At 42.4% G+C, this 19,519-nt stretch overlaps 1 protein-coding gene across 1 annotated transcript in view; it reads left to right on the forward strand.

Annotated features, from left to right (window-relative positions):
* Window positions 1-19,519, forward strand: part of Adamts18 (ADAM metallopeptidase with thrombospondin type 1 motif 18) — a 132,408-nt gene that overhangs the window by 89,689 nt on the left and 23,200 nt on the right. The window contains exons 13-16 of the mRNA XM_041650470.1: window positions 1,131-1,303; window positions 6,387-6,517; window positions 8,093-8,216; window positions 8,759-9,003. Of these exons, the coding sequence (XP_041506404.1) occupies window positions 1,131-1,303; window positions 6,387-6,517; window positions 8,093-8,216; window positions 8,759-9,003 (673 nt within the window). The remainder of the gene's footprint in view (window positions 1-1,130; window positions 1,304-6,386; window positions 6,518-8,092; window positions 8,217-8,758; window positions 9,004-19,519) is intronic.

The raw sequence follows: 19,519 nt of genomic DNA on the forward strand, positions 1-19,519 counted from the left end.
GTGTAGGCTAGGCTGGGTACTGGTTAGTGTTGGGTATAGGCTAGGCTGGGTACTGGTTAGTGTTGGGTACAGGGTAGACTGGGTACTGGTTAGTGTTGGGTGCAGGCTAGGCTGGGTACTGGTTAGTGTTGGGTGGAGTAGCTAGGCTGGGTACTAGTTAGTGTTGGGTGCAGGCTAGGCTGGGTGAAGGGTACTAATTTTCAGTGCAGTTGCCCTTTCTCTTCATTTATCTTCCTGGCTTTTGCAAATCTGAATTTGCCCACTCAGATGTCTTGAGAGCTTGCTATTGAGCTGACAATGATTTACGTTCTCATGAGATTCTCAGCTCGTGGAATTAGTCCCCACTTCTCTTTGCACTTGCCAGGAAGGCTGCTGGTTACCAAAGTTAAAAGGCAATCATGCCGGTGAAAACAAGGCAGTGTCTCCCCTCAGAGTGTGGGGTCAATTGGAATACCACCCGTCCCCCCAGTATTGAGAAAGAGCCAGAGCACTAGCTCCAGCGCTGACAGACCTGGCCTGGAGAGCATGCTTCTTCCACTCTTTTCCCACATGCCGTGATCGCCAGGGTAGCAGGTGCATGGGAAGTACAGGAAGATGGTTAGGATGTAATGAGAGGGCGGGAGAGAGCCTGGAGGTCTGCCTTTGCAGCTTTTGATACCCTAGCAGACGCTGTGCATATGCGGCACACATACTTGTTGGAGAGAACATCTTACTGTGTTCACGGAATCCCTGACATGTGAAGTAGCAAGAGTATTTTTGTCATCGGTTGTTAAGGAAAGTTCTAGAATACGAAAATTAGATCAGAGATGGCAAATGAGTTTAATTTTATTTGCCACTTACAATTAGGCATAGCAGCAGCTGCCTGAGAGTATAATGAATATGATATTGCAATTTTGAGGTTATATTAAGTTTCTGTGAAAACAGAAAGAGCTCTGTGGTTGACTAATTATGTCTGCACAGGAGCAAGAAGGGACTAGGCAAACTGCAGGGCACGTATTTCCAATCATGCAATAAATTAAGTACAATCACCCATAATGCAATGATAGTCCCCTCAATTGTCCCTTCTTGCATTATTATATGTGGCTGCAAGTAGGGTGTTTGGTACTAAAATTCCTCAATTCTGTTTTTAGGCCTCAGTATGGTGGCAAGTTCTGTCCAGGATCTAGCCGTATCTACAAACTGTGCAACATTAACCCTTGTAATGAAAACAGCTTGGACTTCCGTGCCCAGCAGTGTGCGGAGTATAACAACAAGCCCTTCCGGGGATGGCTGTACCGGTGGCGACCCTATACCAAAGTCGAAGGTAAGTCAGTCACCATGGCACTCCGGGGGCTCTCTGTGGATAAGATGTAAATTCACAGCACAGAAAGAGATCTTGGCCCATGTTAACAGTTTCCATATTATTTTCGATTCCCCAGACCTGTCCTGAATCAGTGTTTCATCAACTTTCATAGGTGTTGTTTATTTTTGCAGTCTTTTTTTCCTTCCCAGAAGACACCTTTCGTCTGGGAGTGAACGGACCTGTGTGTTTGGAATGGACTTACATTTCTAAATGTCCCATTGACAGCTTGGTGATTTTCATTTCCTAGGGAGGTTAATTGAAAGTGGTTTGAGTTGTCTGAAAACCTGTGAAACCATATATGTCCCACAGAAACAGTGTATTTAGGAATGGACATGTCAGATGATTGTAAGTGCAGGAATTTTTTTTTTTTTTGTAATAAGGATATATGTCTGGGGGGAGGGAGAGAGAGAGAGAGACAGAGAGAGAGAGACAGAGAGAGAGACAGAGAGAGAGAGAGACAGAGAGAGAGAGAGACACGGTAAGACAGAGAGAACAAAAATTATACCAGGCTGGTCATATTTATTTTAACAAAGTTATAGCTTGCATTTAACTTTTTAAACAATAACTATAAAGAGAAACAAGAACATGGTATTTTGAGACAATGTATCATTCTTTAGCTCAAAATAACTTGGAATTTACTATGTTTCCCAGGCCGGATTATCTAGCTGCATTAGGCTTTTTAAATGAACTTGTTTTTTTCTTGGCTAAATAACAAAACACTTGCTTTAGTTGACATGGAAAAGTTAGTATACAATCTATTGCCCATGCTGGGTAATCTGTCACTAGTCCAGCCGTGTCTTGCGATTTTTATACTGTCCTGGCTTATCACTTTCTTGGGGAAGGATTTGTGCGGCTCTTAGCTGCATACATGTAGAAGGAGACAGTGTGATGTTTCTGACAACTGACGGGCTGTTCTCAAAATGAACCTGTGCGGTCAGTTGCCATCAGGAGAGCTTTTGTAATTAAAGGACTATAGTGCCCAACCCCACCTAATGTTAAGAGCAGGTAGAATGGCTTTAAACGGTACCCGCCTAGATGTTTCAGAAGCGCTGACTCTGCATCCAGGACTGTCTGTCAAAAGCAGAGGCAAATGTGAGCATTTGAAGACTGTGTCTCAGGAGAAAATAGTAGGAGAACTGTGCTTGCTTATTATTTTTTTTTAGAAAAGTTTTAACACATTAAATCAAGGTGTTTTAAATTTACTTCAAAGAATACATCTGTTGTTGGTTTTTTACTCATTGTACTCTCTGGAGGCCCACCACCCAGCTCCAAAATAAATACACAAAGACTTATTGTTTCTTACGAATGCCCTGTCTTAGCTTGTCTTATTTTTAGCCATATTTTCTTAACTTAAATTCTCCCATCTAGCTTTTGCCTCTGGGCTTTTTTATATCTCTATTTTATATACCTTTCCTTACTTCTTACTGCATGGCTTACTGTGTAGCTGAATGAATGACCCCTGGTGTCCTTTCTTCTTTTTTCACTTCTCTATCTTCTCCTCCAAGATTTCTCCTCCTATTTATTTCCTCTTCCTGCCAGCCCCACCTATCCTTTCTTCTGCCTAGCTATTGGCTGTTCATCTCTTTATTAGACCAATTGGGTGTTTTAGACAGGCAAAGTGGCACAGCTTCACAGAGTTAAAGAAATGCAGCATAAAAGAATGCAATATATATTTGCATCGTTAAACAAATGTTCCACAGCATAAATAAATGTAACACATCTTAAACTAATATTTCACAACACACATCTGTGTAAAATCTCAGAATGTCCTAGAATCTCAGCTTTAGAGAGACCTAGTCAATACATTCTTTTGTCATTTCTATTCCCTAAAACCTTTGTCCTGCTTTAGTCTTAACATGAGTCTACTTTTACATTTTTGTTTATTTTTATCATGTGTATAAATATTTTACCTACCTGTATGTTTATGGACAGACCCATTGGAACTGGACTGACAGACAATTGTGAGCCACCATGTAGATGCTGAAAATTAATCTCTGATCCTTCGCACGTGCTGCTCTTAACCACTGAACCTTCTTTCCAGTCTCAAGTTTACTTACTCACTTATTCATTTACTCATGTATTCATTCATTTGTTCGTTCATTCATTCATTCATTTATTATTTATTTGTTTGTTTATTATCTTTACAAGAGCCTCAGGTCCACAAGCACCAAGCCTTGGTACATCCTCAGCATGTTTTGTGTCTACAGCATCTAACAAGGTGACTTACTCTAAACTTATAGACTAATTTGGGAGGCTTGTTGTTGAGTTTTTAAAAAATCATACAGGGTATCACTCTGTAGCCCAGACTAACTTAGAATTCTCTATCCTCCTACTTGAGCCTCCTAAGTTCTAGGATAATCGATGTGACACCATACCTGGCTTTAATAGCTGTACTTTTTTAAATGAATGGATGATTACCAGCTGTCTAGAGGGACACATGACCCCTATGTAAGTGATAAGTTCTTTGTCATTACAGGCATTCATCTAGGGCTTGACTGATGAACAGGGAAGGACACTACACAGCCGGCTCCAGCACACAACAGTTTGGATTGGCCAAACTGCTCTATTTCTAGCATCCAGAAGCAGATTTTCTCTCCTGTGAACACTCCTGCCACCCCATGTTTCTCATAGAATTCCAGCACTCGGGCAGCTGAGGCAGAGAGATGTCCTGGTTTGCTTTTCATTGCTGTGATAGCCACTCTGAACCAAAGAAGCTTGGCTTTGTCTCATCTTCTGCTTCCAGTTCCCAGCCCTTCCTGAAGAGCAGTCAAGGCAGGCGCTCAAGCAGAAACCATGGAGGAACACTCTTTATGGATTCTCCCTACTTCATGCTTTGCTTGCTTTCTTGTGTTGCCCAGACCTACCTGCCTGGGTAATGATGCTACCCACAGTTGGCGAGGGCCTCCCATAGCAACCACCAATCAAGACAGTCTCTGGAAGACATGACTATGAGCCAGTATGATCTGAGCAATCCTTCCCTGGAGGTTTCTGTCTTCCAGGTGAATCCAGATTGTATCAATTTCATGCTAAAAAGTAGCAACACAAAGGGCATGGATTGGAAGCCAGTTTGGGCTACTTAGTGAGACCATCTCAAGACAAAAGAACAGAAGAAGGCTCTATCTTAAATGAAAATCTTTTCCCCTTAAGTGGGTAACTTCTCTTTTATCTTTTTTATTCTGTTATAAAGGGAAAAATCATGCCTAGAAATATATACTGGACCCAAAAAAGAAAAAAAAGCTTTTATTAGAACTTTTAAATTTCTGGGATTGGTAAAGAAGAGAAAGCACACACACACACACCATCCAACTCCTTAATTTCATTTATAAAAATTAGATGATATATAATAATCATTGTTATTTGAAAAATTAAAAACATTGTAGTTGAGAGAAAAACATTTTATCCACCCACACATCTACATATTTTGACCACAGTAATATATTTTTTTTCTCATGGTTAAGTTTTAGTTTTGCCTTCTGGTGAAGGTTTCGTGGAACAGGACTGTTTATGAACTGTTTACACATCTATGTGAAACTGTTGTTAGGGATATCTCTCAGTGTCGCCTACGGAAAGTCCCATGTGAAAAACGTCATCTGGAGTTGCTGGCCAAGGACAGCTGTCTCTATTGGAGGAATTGGCTTGCTTACTCCTTCCAGATAACAAGAGCCCTTGAACTACACTTTTTTATGTTTTTCTATGATACTATAAGTTTCTCAGGAGATTAATGACCTACACAAAGTACTTTTTCAGCCTTTAGAATTAGCTAATTTAGCCTTTCTATTTGTGACATTTAATCTGATGTTTGTTTTTATAAACATAGTTTTCTGCATTCTTTTGAAGTGCACCAGTCTTTACCTTTTTACAGACTGCATAAATATCTATGGGGATCCAGTTCCAAACCAAAATATCAGACTATAACTGATCTGTTTGTGAAAATTAGAGTTTTATTAGAACACAAAGCTATCATTTCATGTACCTGCTGTTATTCATTAACTTCAGGGACCACAAAGTCTGTGATTCTTTTTTTTTCACTCTTTTTTTAATTTATTTAATTATTAAAGATTTCTGTCTCTTCCCCACCACCGCCTCCCATTTCCCTCCCCCTCCCCCAATTAAGTCCCCCCCCCCCTCAGACCGAAAAGCAATCAGGGTTCCCTGTCCTGTGGGAAGTCCAAGGAACCCCCACCTCCATCCAGGTCTAGTAAGTTGAGCATCCAAACTGCCTAGGCTCCACATAGGAGGCTGACTGCTCAACCCAGCAATCCTGTTCATGGCGATGATTCCTAAGATTCAGAATACAAAATTGTGAGGTATCAAGACAAGCATGGTGCACATACCTTTTTCATCTCAGTACCTGGGAGGCAGAGGCAGGTTGATGCCTGTGAATTCAAAATCAGCCAGGTCAACATAGACAGTTCTAGGCCAGCTAGGGTGGTACAGAGAGAGACTCTTAAACAAAACAAAACACAGCCCACATTTCTTCAGTATCAGTATTTAATTGGTGTTGGGAGCTGCGAACCTCCAGATCCTGAATTTCTTGTAAACAACTTGTTTTCCCCTGATCTGAGTGCCTACAGCTGCTCTGAGCACGAGACCCTCGGGAGTTCCTGATGGCAGGGGAGTGATTTCTGGTGCATTTGGCTGGAGCATGGCTATCCCTATATAAGCTGCCCCTGGACACAATAAAGGGGGCATTCTTAGGGCATTTTGGCATCAAGAATGACCCATGTCTCTGTGAGTCTTTGTGTGTTTCTGTCTCCAGCCCCTTGCCCAGCTCACGAACTGTATGGTGGTGCATAGTGCGCAGACAGGCGTCATGTGCCGCAAATTTGCTTTTTATAGGCTCCCAAATGACATTTGTCTTTTGAAAGGTACATACATGTGGTCTTCTGTGAACACACATGCACACTTACAAACAGATTCTAAAGAACGTTGTCTTTTCTCACAATCGTCTTCCGAGTTGATTTAATTGCTCTATCTGGTGGCCATGCTTCTTTGTACACCAGCCAATCTTGACCAAGTCCTTTTTTTCTCTCTCTGCCCCTAGAGGAAGATCGATGCAAACTCTACTGCAAGGCTGAAAACTTCGAGTTTTTTTTCGCCATGTCCGGCAAGGTGAAAGATGGGACCCCCTGCTCCCCACACAGAAACGACGTCTGCATCGACGGGATTTGTGAAGTAAGAGGACATTTCCACCCCCCCTGGGTGTGCAGTCAGGCCTTGTCTCCTTGTGTCCTGTGAGGATGGTTGAGAGAGTCCCTGTCATAGACTCTGGGAAGAGAGACAAAGTGTCCAGCTTTCAAATGACCCCTTCTGCTTCCCAGAATAGAGAATGGTGTGCGGTGGCAGCCACCTTTGCATCACTATAAACACACAGATGGAAATGATGCCGAGGCCTCAGTACCACCCAACTCAGTGCATTCACCACACATTAGCGCCTCCGGCGATGCACGGGAGCAGAGCTGTCCTCTTTCCAGACTCACTTTCCCTTGCATTTAAACTTTACTATGAATGCTTTATTCTTTTCTGGGGTGTGTGTGTGTGAGAGAGAGAGAGAGAGTGTGTGTGTGTGTGTGTGTGTTTATATGTGCTATGTGTACATGTGTGCCTGTGCTTATTTGTATGCATATGGGTACTTTGTGTGTGTATATGTGTGTGTATGAATGTCTTTGTGAATATGTGTGCACACATATGTGTAGGTGAATGTGTAGCACAAATAATAAAAATACAGAAAGAGATACTGGGGTTCAAGCTGAAGATCAGAAAAGCAAAGCAGCCAACCTCTAGAGAGATATTACCTCTACTAAGACTCAGATAAACAAAGAGGCGATCCTGCAATGTTCTTCACTAATCTCAGACTCCATACTCGACTGAGTTGCTGTGTCTTTCACTTTATATTCCTCTCTCCACCCAGCCGTAATGCTGCTGTCTTTACCTTCCTAGTGCTGGGGTTAAAGGTGTGAACCACCACCACCTGGATCTGTTTCTGGATCGATTCTGTATAGCCCAGGGTAGCCTTGAACTCACAGAAAACCATCTGTCTCTGTCTCCTGAGTCCTGGGATTAAAGGTGTTTGCCACCATTCCCTGGCCTGTATGGCTGACTAGTGTGGCTGCTTTTCCCTCTGATCTTCAGGCAAGCTTTATTTAATAAAACACAAATAATATACCACTGTATACATGCCTGTGTATGTTTGTGTGTGTGTATACGTGTAATATACATGTATATGCATACATATACATGCATGAAAGGAGTCTGAATGTATACTACTCAGCATTTTTATGCTTCATTCATACAGTTGGGCTATCTGGTAATAGCCCATGACTCTTTATTTTAGCTTCACAGAGGTGGAGTCTAAGCCTTTGGTCAGTTGTGCAATTTGATCAGCTCTGCATTTGCTTGAAGAGGAAGAGTCCCTTTTCTTAGGAGGGAAGTGCATATAATCAGCACTCACTGGAATCAGTTGATTAAAACAATAATATAAACAGAAAGAAGGCATAAAGTTAGCAGGGAGATATATGGGGGACTTCCAGGAGAACTGGGGGGTGGTAGGAATATAGATGACCAAAATACAGTGTACACATTTCAAAGAATAAATAAAATATTATTTACAAAGGATAGCAGAGCAAAACTTTGAACCCTGGTCTGCTGTAAGGCTCCAGCGTTCCCCTTAGCAGAGCCGCCTGCCTCCTGTTGGTCTTCACCACTGGCTTTGCTCATCTTTGGTTTCTTCCCGGCTTTTGTCCATCACAGCCTGTGGGATGCGATCATGAACTTGGCTCCAAGGCAGTTTCAGATGCATGTGGCGTTTGCAAAGGTGATAATTCGACATGCAAGTTCTACAAAGGCCTGTACCTCAGTCAGCACAAAGCAAATGGTAAGGGCAAGAGCTGTTTCTACTCCCCTTGTCGCTGCTGGCAGTGGCCCCTCCTGCCTCTGAATGGGGAGGGGATTGTGCTAAGGTAATCCTAGCTCACCTGGCACCATGGATAGCTTTTCTCACATGGCAAGGTTCTTAGGGTGAGTGGTTTCGTCTATGCATTGCACCTCAAAAGCATGTTGCATGCACCACAGAATGGCTCAGTAGAGAAAGGCACCTGTCACCCAGCCTGATGACCTGAGTTCCATCCCCAGAACACAAGGAGGAAAGGGAGATCTGATTTTCAAAAGTTGCCCTCACTTCCTCATGCATGCTGTGGCACATGGGCACATACAAACACGTGCGTACACACACACACACACACACACTAAATTCTCAAAACAAGAAAATTAAATTATTTATCTCCTTACTTCATCAAATTGGGGTGAATAGTCTCAAGGCCCATTACTGGGCACTGCATGCCTCTGGGTATTTCTAGCCATCATTCATTCTCCAATCTTCAGTGTTAAACTCAGAAATATTCTTCCCTTTCCATTCAGAATATTATCCTGTGGTCACCATCCCAGCCGGGGCCCGAAGCATCGAGGTCCAGGAGCTGCAGCTTTCTTCCAGCTATCTTGCTGTTCGAAGCCTCAGTCAAAAATATTACCTCACAGGGGGCTGGAACATCGACTGGCCTGGCGACTTCACCTTCGCAGGAACCACGTTTGAATACCAGCGTTCTTATAACCGCCCCGAACGCCTGTTTGCACCAGGACCCACCAATGAGACGCTGGTCATTGAAGTAAGCTTGATTCTGAGGCTGGTGCCTCTTGTGGCAGTGGCTACAACTTGAGCAAACTCAGAGGACTCCCTTTCAGCTCCCTTCCTAACAGACCGCTCTGAGTGCAGTGGGGGAAGGGCAGTTAGCAACTCTCTTTAGAGGAGCTGGAGGCAGGAATCTGATGTGCCTACAAGAAATTTCTATATTTAAATAGCAGTTTTCTACTGCTGCACTAGCTTGGGAGAGCCCAGGAAGACAAAGGTCATCCTCACTATGACACTCTATGCTGTGTCTGCCATTCAGTGAGTCCGTTGTAGCTATTCCCAGTCTCCATCCGCTGGCCCAGGAGGAGGCTTTTCAGTCGAGAAAATGCTGGCTGAGTATCAGCAGGAGTTTAGTCATAACTTTGTAGGTTGTAGCTTCCCCAGAGATTAAAAAGAAAGAAAGAAAAACACATGAATGGGCAATAGAAGCAATAAGCACAGCCAGCATCTCTCTAAACACGTGTGCAAGCCTGTTACCATGTGCATGTTTCCCGAGTCCTCTGGGTCTGCTCTCTTCCTGTGATCATTTGCTCTCGAAGGACTGTGATTTATTCCACAATGTGTATAAGTGACGACGCTCGCCATTTAACAAACATCCACATAACCACGTGTTCTTGTTGGTCGTTTTGCATTTAGTTTTTTTTTTTTAACCTACGCAATTAGAGCAGAAAGTTTGCTGTCACTCAGATTTCTGTTACTGTCACAGAATACCTGAAGTAATCAGCTGAAGCACACACACACACACACACAAAAGAACTGTGTTTTGATTTGGAGATTTGAAAAGTTCCAGGCTGTGCTCTGTTGGCCCTGTTGCTATTGCTGTATCCAAGGTAGCATCAGGAGTATTTAGTGGATAAAGATGGCAGCCAGGAGTGAAAGAGAAAGAAGAAGGGTGGGGTCAGAAAATCCTACCAATAAATTCTTCACCCCTAGTGACTTAATGTTTTTTGGCTATGGTCCACCATTTAGAGGTTTTACATACACTACCACCATCATCATCACCACCATTACCACCTCAACCACCACCATCACCACCTCCACCATCATCACCACCATCACCATCACCACCTCCACTACCACCATCACCATCACCACCACCACCATCACCATCACCACCTCCTCCATCATCATCACCACCACCTAGCAGTGTCACAGGCTAGGGACCAAGTCTCTAATACATGGCACTCTCCCTCTTTGACTCGACATAAAGATAGGGGCTTGAGCATGAACAACAATTAATAGCTTCCACAACCCACAAAGCCAGAGGAGGGCAGAAGCAAACAACCTGAAATTCACATCTTCTCCATCCAGGAGCATGAACTCTTTGCTGCAGCTCAGCTATGCTGCTCATCTCTGCTCAAACAAAAGAGGCCGATTATCTATCTGATGGAGCTGCCTCGAGCACTGTTGTTAAGTCTGCTGTGGACTTGGTCCTCCTGTGGTTAGGCACTGTGCTCATCTTCTCTGTGCTTTAGTTTCTCTTTTGACTTCTGGGGGAGAAGATGTATGTGTGGGGGGTAATGCTTGTTAATGTAGGTTAATGTAGGTGTCTGCACACAACACTTGTGAGAGCATGCATAAAGCGACCATGGGTCAACCTCAAGTGTTGTTCCTCGAGTGTCGCCATCTTGTTTTTGAGACAGGGTCTCTTACTGGCCTGCAATTTGTGAACTATTTTAGGCTGGATAACCAGAAGGCTCCAAGGATCCATTTGTCTGCCACCCCAACTCAGCATCACAAGTCTGGACAGCATGCCCAGTTTTGTTTATGTAGGCTCTGGGGATTGAACTCATGTCTCCATGCTTGCCTGGAAAACACTTTACTGACTGAGCTACCTCCATAGTTCTTCGTGCTCTGGTTTCTTGAGTGTCCACAACACCCCATGAAGTAGGAAGGGTTTTGAACCCCCTTTACATATGAAAACCCTGAGCCTCCCAGAACATGTGTGTCTGACGTGGCAGGACTGAGAACGAAACTTGGGTCTTTCTAAGTCTGCCGCACACGACGCTACCCCACACCAAAGATGCTTGAAAGGCCCAGGCTCTTGCACAGTAAAGTCTTCTCAAGGCAAAACTGCACCAGTTGATCTAGAAGGTTTGGAAGCTCTGGAGAGGTGGGAAGCTATGCGAGCAGGTAGCTGAGCTGCTTAGACACAGTTGCTACCCAGGTTATTTGTAAAACATTTTTGTTCTGAGAATCAAACTCAGGGTCTTGCATATGTATGCCAGGGGTACACTTTACCTCTGAGCCACAGCCGCAGCCCGCTATCCACACTTGAATCCACACGATCACTGGAATACACCCAGCAGGCATAAACCGGTGGCAATTAGTATATCACTATGAAAGCTGAATATTAAGGCTTGTACCAGGAGCTTGACTGATGATTTTTGCCTGAGACTCCTTATTTCATTCTCTCTGCCTGATGAGTATTTAAGCTATCCACATTCCCTATATCCTTGCATGCTTAGGAAGCATCTCTATCTACCCTTGCTCCTACAGGCTTCAGAATACCGCGTTCCCCCATCCTCTTGGGGGTACTTTGGCCAAATTTATGACTGACAAAGTTATTTCCACAGGCAGATTCCTCCTCTGTATAAACTGAAGCTGCCCGTTCATTTTCCTCATTCCTGGCTCAGCTGGACTAGATCATTCTGCTGTAATGTGGGTGGTGACCGTGTGCAGCTTCTGATGGCCCCGTGGTGAAAGAAAGCAGTGAGAATGGATTCCTGTTGCCCTGTGTGGGAGTTTGCATGCCATGTGTGATGAGTTGTTCAGAGTGAATTTACATGACATCTTGATGTTTCCCTAATGGACTCTTAGACTCAGCAGAACTGTAGAGGGCTGAACAGTGAAAATACCCACTGTACAAAGCAGCTGCTAAGTTCTGCTGTTTTCCACACTCTGAGCATCTGCTTGACTCCTCACTTGACTGTAGACTAGATGCAGGTATATAGCTGGGGATAAAATAATTTTTTAAAAAAGATGAAGAGAAAGGAATGAAGGGAAGGAGGGAGGGAGAGAGAGAGGAAAGAAAGAAAAGAAAAGGAAAGAAACAGAAAAGAAAAAAGAAAAGAACCAGCAACCCTCTCTGGTATTATAAAACTTATCATACTGGAAAGTACAGAGTAGTGTTGTACTCACACATCAAATTCATCTCCCAGATCACATAGCAATAAACCATAATGGAGCAATGTCTTAATATCATGTAACTTCTTGTAAAAATGTGGATTTTAAAAAATCAGTTTTATGAATCTCTGGCACTGATGGATACTTAAGTTTACAAGACTGGCCATAGAACTTGGTCATGAGTTGGCCTCCTGACATCTCCTACAGCAGGGTTTCTTAAACTTTTTGCACATTTGATCCCATTTCATCTCAGAAATTTTTAAGTAACCCTTGGTGTATAGGTATATAAAGTAGGTTACCAGTCACACACATTTACAAATGATGAATCATACCTTTATTTTTTAAATAACTCTTTGTTTTATAAATAATTTTACCATTTTTTTGGTTTTGTTTTTATTTTTGGGTTTTTTTTTTGTTGTTGTTTCTTTGTTTTGATCTTTTTGAGATAGGGTTTGTGTAACAGTCCTGGCTGTCCTGAAATTTGCTCTGTAGACCAGGCTGGCCTTGAATTCACTGTGATCTGCCTACCTCTGCCTCTCAAGTGCTGGGATTAAAGGTGTGCTCTACCACCGCCTGGCCATTTTACCATTTATTAGAGGTGAAAATAAATTTGCTTGCTGTCATAGGTAGGTTTTATCCACTTGACTTGGATACCTCTGCTGAGAAATTGCCTCGATCAGATCATCCTGTGGGCGTACCTGTGGGACATTTTCTTCATGAAGGATGGATATGGGAGGGCACAGCTGCTGTGGTTAGTACCATTCCTAGGGAAGTGGTCCTGTCCTGGATTGTATAATAAAGCGAGCCGAGCAAGCCAGAGGGAAGAAGCCAATAGCCAATGTGCCTCCATGATTTCTGCTTCAGTTCTTGTCTCCAGGTCCCTGTCTTGGCTTCCCTTGATGACAGATTATAACCTGCAAAGATGAAAATAATCCCTTTATTCATCCAAGTTGTTTTGATCATGGTGTTGGCCACAGCTACAGGAAGCAAACTAAGACATGAACTTGTGAAATGGATATCCTTGTTTCTTTTCATTCTTTTAAAAAATTTATTAATTCTTTGAAAATTTCATACAATACCTTTGATCACACTGACTTCTACTCCTCCCTTAGCTGCTTCTAGATCAACCCTACTTCCCCCAAATTTATGGTTCTCTTTTTAAAAATAATCCAGTGAGTTGGATTTTTGCTGCACATATATCATAATTTCATTTATTTTCATTTTTTATGTTTTGAGATTATAATTTAATTTCAACAATTCTCCTTTCCCTTCCCCTAAAAGTTCCTATATACCCCCTTGCTCTCCTTCAAATTCATGGCCTCTTTTTTTTTCACTAATTGGTATTGCATGCATTTTTATTCCTAAATATCGTCTGTTTGGTCTGTACAATGAAACCTGTATATATGTTTTCAAGGATAACTGTTTGGCACGTGATAACCAGTTGGTATGTTCTTCCCTGGGAAAGACCACCTGCCCCATCCCCGCCTCTCAGTTGCCTGAGTAGTCCTTTGTGTAGACCAGAGGCCTCATGGCCTTCTTCCCATTGGCCTTGGTGTGTCCGTTGATGGCATCCTTGATCAGTTCACATTTGAGAAGTCATGTTGGTGAAAATGTGTGGGTGTAGCTTCTGACATTCCTAGAAGACACAATCTCACAGCAAACTCCCTGACCCCCTGGCTCTTACAATATCTCCACACCGTCTTCCACAATGTTTCCAGAGCCTTTGGTCTAGTAGTGTTTTATAGATGCATCCGTTGGGTTTGGGCTTCACAATCTTTCATTTTGGTTGGCTGTGGTTTTCTGTACTGCCCTCTGTCTCTTTCAAAGAGAAGTGTACTTGATGAGAGGTGAAGACTACATTTATCTGTGGGTATAAGGACAAGTGTTTATAGATTGTCATTACAGATTCTGCTGGTTTAGTAAATTACAGGCTGTAGATTATCGCCAGTAGCCATGATTTCATATAAAAAAAAAAACCCTGTATTTTGGTGGAATATTTGGTAGTGCAATATCTAGAAAGTCTTCAACATTGTCCAGAGAGTTGATCGATATTTTAATTATGTAATCATCAAGCCTGAAAACACTGCTTTACATAAATATTTGGTACAAAATTTCAGAAGCAGAGTTTAGAAACTATTGGGAACTTGCCAAATCACAAGCTAAAATTAATATAAGGCATAGTACCTTGAACTATCCTTCTCTGGAGCAACTAGAGAAGGCTATTCCTAAGAAAATTTATCACTAAGAAAATTTTCACAGACCAAACTGTGTTGAATCAAAATAAAAACAAAAACAACACAAACAAAAAGGAAACCAAGCAAAATGGCTCTCAGGGTTTCTTCTATGGGGAGCCAGAAGCAAGAACAAGTCATTCCTGATGAGAATATGGTCTTGTTACTACTTTAAGACACACAAACCATAGTTTGAATTTTGTTTCCTTCTGCAGTTTATTTCATGAATACAAAACCATCCCAGTTTTCCACAGTTTTCTTTGTAATTGAAGCTCTGCTCTTAGATCTGCTTTGCAGTAAAGCTACACCAGAGAAATAAGACAAGATGGCAGGTAGTGAGAGGTGGAGAGACTGCATCGAGCCTTCCTGTCGTCTGGAAAGCCCAAATGTCCCATTGTGTGCACTAATCAAATTCAGCAGAGCATCACACCAGCCCGAGCCTCGCCTCTTTGCTGTGCCTTGTCTGATCTCACCACAGCTCCACGGCTCATTCAGCTCATTCATTTAACCCTGACAAGAACTACTCACCATTTGGCTTCTTCCCTGGGTACAAGATTTTATCCGGTGTCTAAAAAGGATTTTAAAAATTTATTCTTATGAATGTGAATGTTTTATCTGCATGCACCGTGCACATGCCTGGTGCCTGAAGAGGCCAGAAGAGGGCACTAGACCCCCTGAAACTGGAGATACAAATGGTTGTGAACTACCATTTGTTGCTGAGAATCAAACCCAGGCCCTCTGCAAGAGCAGAGAGTGCTCTTAATGGCTGAGCCATCTCTCCAGTCCTTTAAAAGTAATTGTCAAGAAGTAAATATTGAATTCTCTAAAACTTCTGAGGTCCATCCAGCTGCATGTCCCTAACACAGATGGCTCCTTAAACAGTAGAGGCCATCCTATCAAGAGAATGCTGAGTAAATCCAAGTAGTCAGATTAGTATATGCTATATGTTTAGTTACCTGTGTGCCATGCTCTTAAAAGTAACTTTGTGTGTGTGTGTGTGTGTGTGTGTGTACAGAGGACAAATTTGAAGAGTCAGTTGTCTCCTTTTACTGTGTAAATTCTGGGGCTTGACCTCAGGTCATTATTCTTAGTGGCAAGTGCCTTTACCCACTGAGCCATCTCACTGCCCCTTAAAAATAATTTTTACTACACACAAAGAGAACTAAAACAATAGTAATAATTTGTAGTCATCCAATGTCATAGAGCCACCACGTCAGTTTTACCTTATGGTCCTATTCTACTGTTAGATTCGATGAAGCTTAAATTAATAGGCTAAAAACATAATCTGACAAACTACTTCCACAGAAACTTCAAAGAGCAAGTAGACATACATACCTTAATTTTTAAAACAGCTATGGATTTGTTTTAATTTAGGAATATATATGAAGCTGAAAAATAAACCTGATAACCTAATACATTGTTTGGATTATCTTTTTAAATAGATAATGTTTACCTGAGTTTTATTGTTCTCAGAGAGCATCATCAGATTTTGTTCTGTTTTTTAAGGACTTAGTTATGTTGTATTTTCTGTATCTGAATGCTTTGACTGCATGTATGCCTTCTTGCCAGTAGAGGGCATCAGATCCCATTAGAAATGATTATAAGTCACTACGTGGGTCCTGGGAATTGAACTCAGGTCCTCTACAAGTGCTCTGAACCAGTGCTCTTAACCCTTGAGCCATCTCACCAGCTCCAAATTTCTGGTTAGTTTTAATGACATTAAATTATTTCCAAAATTGATGGCTCACGGTGATTTCTTTTTATCTTAAAATTATAATAAATCAGGCTGAGGAAATAGATGGCTTATCGAGTGTTTGTTATAAGGAACTCATTTCAGTTTGCCTGTACTGTCCAACTGACTGGGATAATGAGCACCTAACTCTGGGGTTCCTGCAGCTAGCTGGGAGGCAGAGGCAGGAGAATTCCTGGAAGCTCAGCCATCAGCCACCTTGGTGTGCACAGGGGCAAATGAGACTGGCTCAGCGAGGTGGAAGGCATGGAACAACACCCGTGGTTGTCCTCTGACCTCCGTGTGTGTGTCATGGCTCCAGCATAAGTGTACCGGCACAAACATACATCACACACACACACACACACACACACACACACACACATCACACACAAACATATATAGAGAGATTATAATAAGTAACAAATTATATTTTCCCTAAACTAGACTTTATCTTAATGTCCAAGTGATCCACGGCCGTATTCTTTAAAGAAAGTTAAATAAAGTTCACTCTCCTTTCTATACAGTAATGATGAGTTGAACCAAAATGAATACTCTGGGAGCCAAAAATATGTTCACTCCAATATAAAAATGTTGAATATGTTTTACAATCCTGTGGGATGCTGAAATCAGAATGTGGGAACATACCAAAAAGAAAAATGCTGTTCCATCCACAGAAAGAAATCTATGAACAAAACTCCTCTTCTATCCGATTAAAACCATTACATGTTTCTAAGTTCTGGGTACAGCGTAAGCGTCAGTAGAAAGCCATGTTTGCCAGACACCCGAGTACCACATTGTGAGGATGGGGCCATTCCTGCTTTATCACTTATGTGTACCGCATTATAACCTGCCAAGACTCTAGCAATGTCCCATCTTCAACCACCTCGGGATGCATTGGTTCCCGTGACTATCATCATCATGACTTGTTTCTTAATATCTGATTTTAAAAAAAAACATTAAACACCTGTTGACACCTAAGATGTACCAGGGGTTAAAAAGCAAATTATATTACCCAACCTTTATAATCTCAAGTCTTCTAAAATATTTTTATTTATTCTTTGACAGTGGCTAACATATGCCTGCTGTATCTTGATCCTATCCTCCATCCCAAATGTTCCCTCCCACTCCTCCTGGACCCCACAGCAAATATATGCCCCTTCCCTCCCACCTTGATGTCCTATCATCATCATCATCATTATCACCCACTGTGGATTTTAAGTCTTTCAAAAATAATACTTTTTATTTACTTTTTGAAAATTTTATCCATTTCTATAATGCAGTTTCATCGGATCTACCTGTCATTACATACATCCTGCCTACTTGCCCAATGCCCCCATCCTATGTTCATCGCAGCTTTATGTCTTGCTTTTCTCTCGTTAATTCCCAGTCCAATTAGTGCTGCTCCTATGTACATGGATGGGAGGGGACATCCACTAGGACACAGGCAACCTGCCGATGGGTGTGTACCCTAAGCTAAGTGATTGACTCTCCCTCAGTAACCATCAGCTGCAAAAAAAAACATTATATACATATATGCATACACACATAGATATATACAAATAGATATATACAAATATATAAGTGTGTGTGTGTGTGTGTGTGTGTGTGTGTGTGTGTATTAGATCAGATCTTTGGTGACTGGATCGCATACCTTTGGAAAACTCCATGGGCAAGACAGAAAACAGCTGTGGAGGTACTTGGTAATCAGGCTTAGCGATTCCTATGTGATATTAATTGTAAGGCAAGCATCATGGAGCCCAGATGGCCAGGAGAGACTCCTAAACACTGAGCCATGGCTCCAGCCCCGGTCACACACTTGATAGCTGTAATACCCCTGAGGACTCACACACCTGTGTTATCTGCTATGAGGCTGAGTGATTTACACAGAAGATGCTGTTGACCAGTGAGGTACCAAAAGGCTCACTGCTGGGAGGAAAGTGATCTTGCTTCCCCAGCATGGTGGGTTCAGCAGATCTTTGCACTTATCTCTGTGTGTTTTCTAGTAGAACGAAGAGTAATGCAGTCCTGGGAATAACTGGCTGCTGTCAGTTAAACCCGAGAATTAAGCACATGGCCTGACACCAAATAAAAGTACCTCCTGCTTCTGGTTATTTTTATATGTCAGAATTTTATAGGATGTCTTCATAGGCAACTCAGAGTTTAAACTAAATGGAAAACAGACTTTGACTGTATCCCAAAGTCTCAAGCCAGTCCGCTCTGAAATGCAGCCTGTTAAACCCTTGCCCTCTCTCCGCATCCTTGACACTGTCTGGATTCACCATTTAAGACAGGTGGGTGCCACTCCTTCAAAGTTTCCTCAGTGGCCACGGGACATGGCTGAGCTGATGCTAGCTCTGTAGGACTGTCTCAAGCCTTCAGTAATTTTAGGGATGATTTAAATCCATCCATCACGTTCCTGCTTCCATGTACAGACTCAGACACATACAAACAACTTACGTTTCTGCGTTGCTCAGAGCAAAGGCCAGTCCCGCGTGCACACACATGTGTCTTAACCCCCAAAGAAATTGATACAGACTTGGCAGTGGTCTGCTTTCTGAGATCACAGCAGATACATTTTTATGAAACCAGACAGTTTCCATCCATTTCAACTCATTCTCTACAGCGTAAGTCTGGCAGAAAGACTGAAAAATCTCTCATTAAACTTATGAACTTGTCGGTTATCTGGAAGGCTTAAAGAGAGCTTGGGTTTCAATAGTGTTGAGGGTATATTGTGTGTGGTTGATGGTGTTATGTGATTGGGTTTGCCTGTGATAATTCTGCATCCCCAAATACTTTAGTGTGTGTGGCTGGGGATATAAGAATTGTATATTAAAGAGGTAGAAATAAAAAATAATTGATGATCAGGGTCAAAATTTGTACATAGCTTCTTTGGAAATATGGTTTTATCTGAAGTAGACAGATGTATGTATATTGGTTGCATTTCATCCTCTGAAATGTGTATATGTTAATGGTGTCTTTGGATTATATCCCCCACCTCATTGTCCTCTCTTATCCCCTCCCACACCCACTGAACCCCTACTTCCTGATATGTCCCCCTCATCCTACTATTGTCTGTGTGTGTGTGTCTGTGCACATGTGTGTGCATGTGTGTGTGTGTCCCACTGAGTTTAATTACAGGTATTTTCATGAGCACAGATATGGGGTTATTTGCTACAACAATGGCTTCCATCACCTCCTCAAGCTACTAACAAAAGCCCAGGACTCCTCAGGGAGGTGTCCTCTTTTTTTCTCCATGCTGGAATGCTGATGGGCCCAATCTTGTGCGGGTCTTCTGTGAGTAATCATGGCTGCTGTGAGGTCATGAGCAGGAGTCACGTCAGGTCCAGAGGAGAGTGTTTCACGGTTCTGTTCCCCATGCTCCAGCCCTGACATCCTTCCTGCCC

Source organism: Microtus oregoni, unplaced genomic scaffold (genome assembly GCF_018167655.1).
Source record: "Microtus oregoni isolate MIOR12 unplaced genomic scaffold, Mior012 000004F_ref0000308, whole genome shotgun sequence".
NCBI lineage: Eukaryota > Metazoa > Chordata > Mammalia > Rodentia > Cricetidae > Microtus > Microtus oregoni.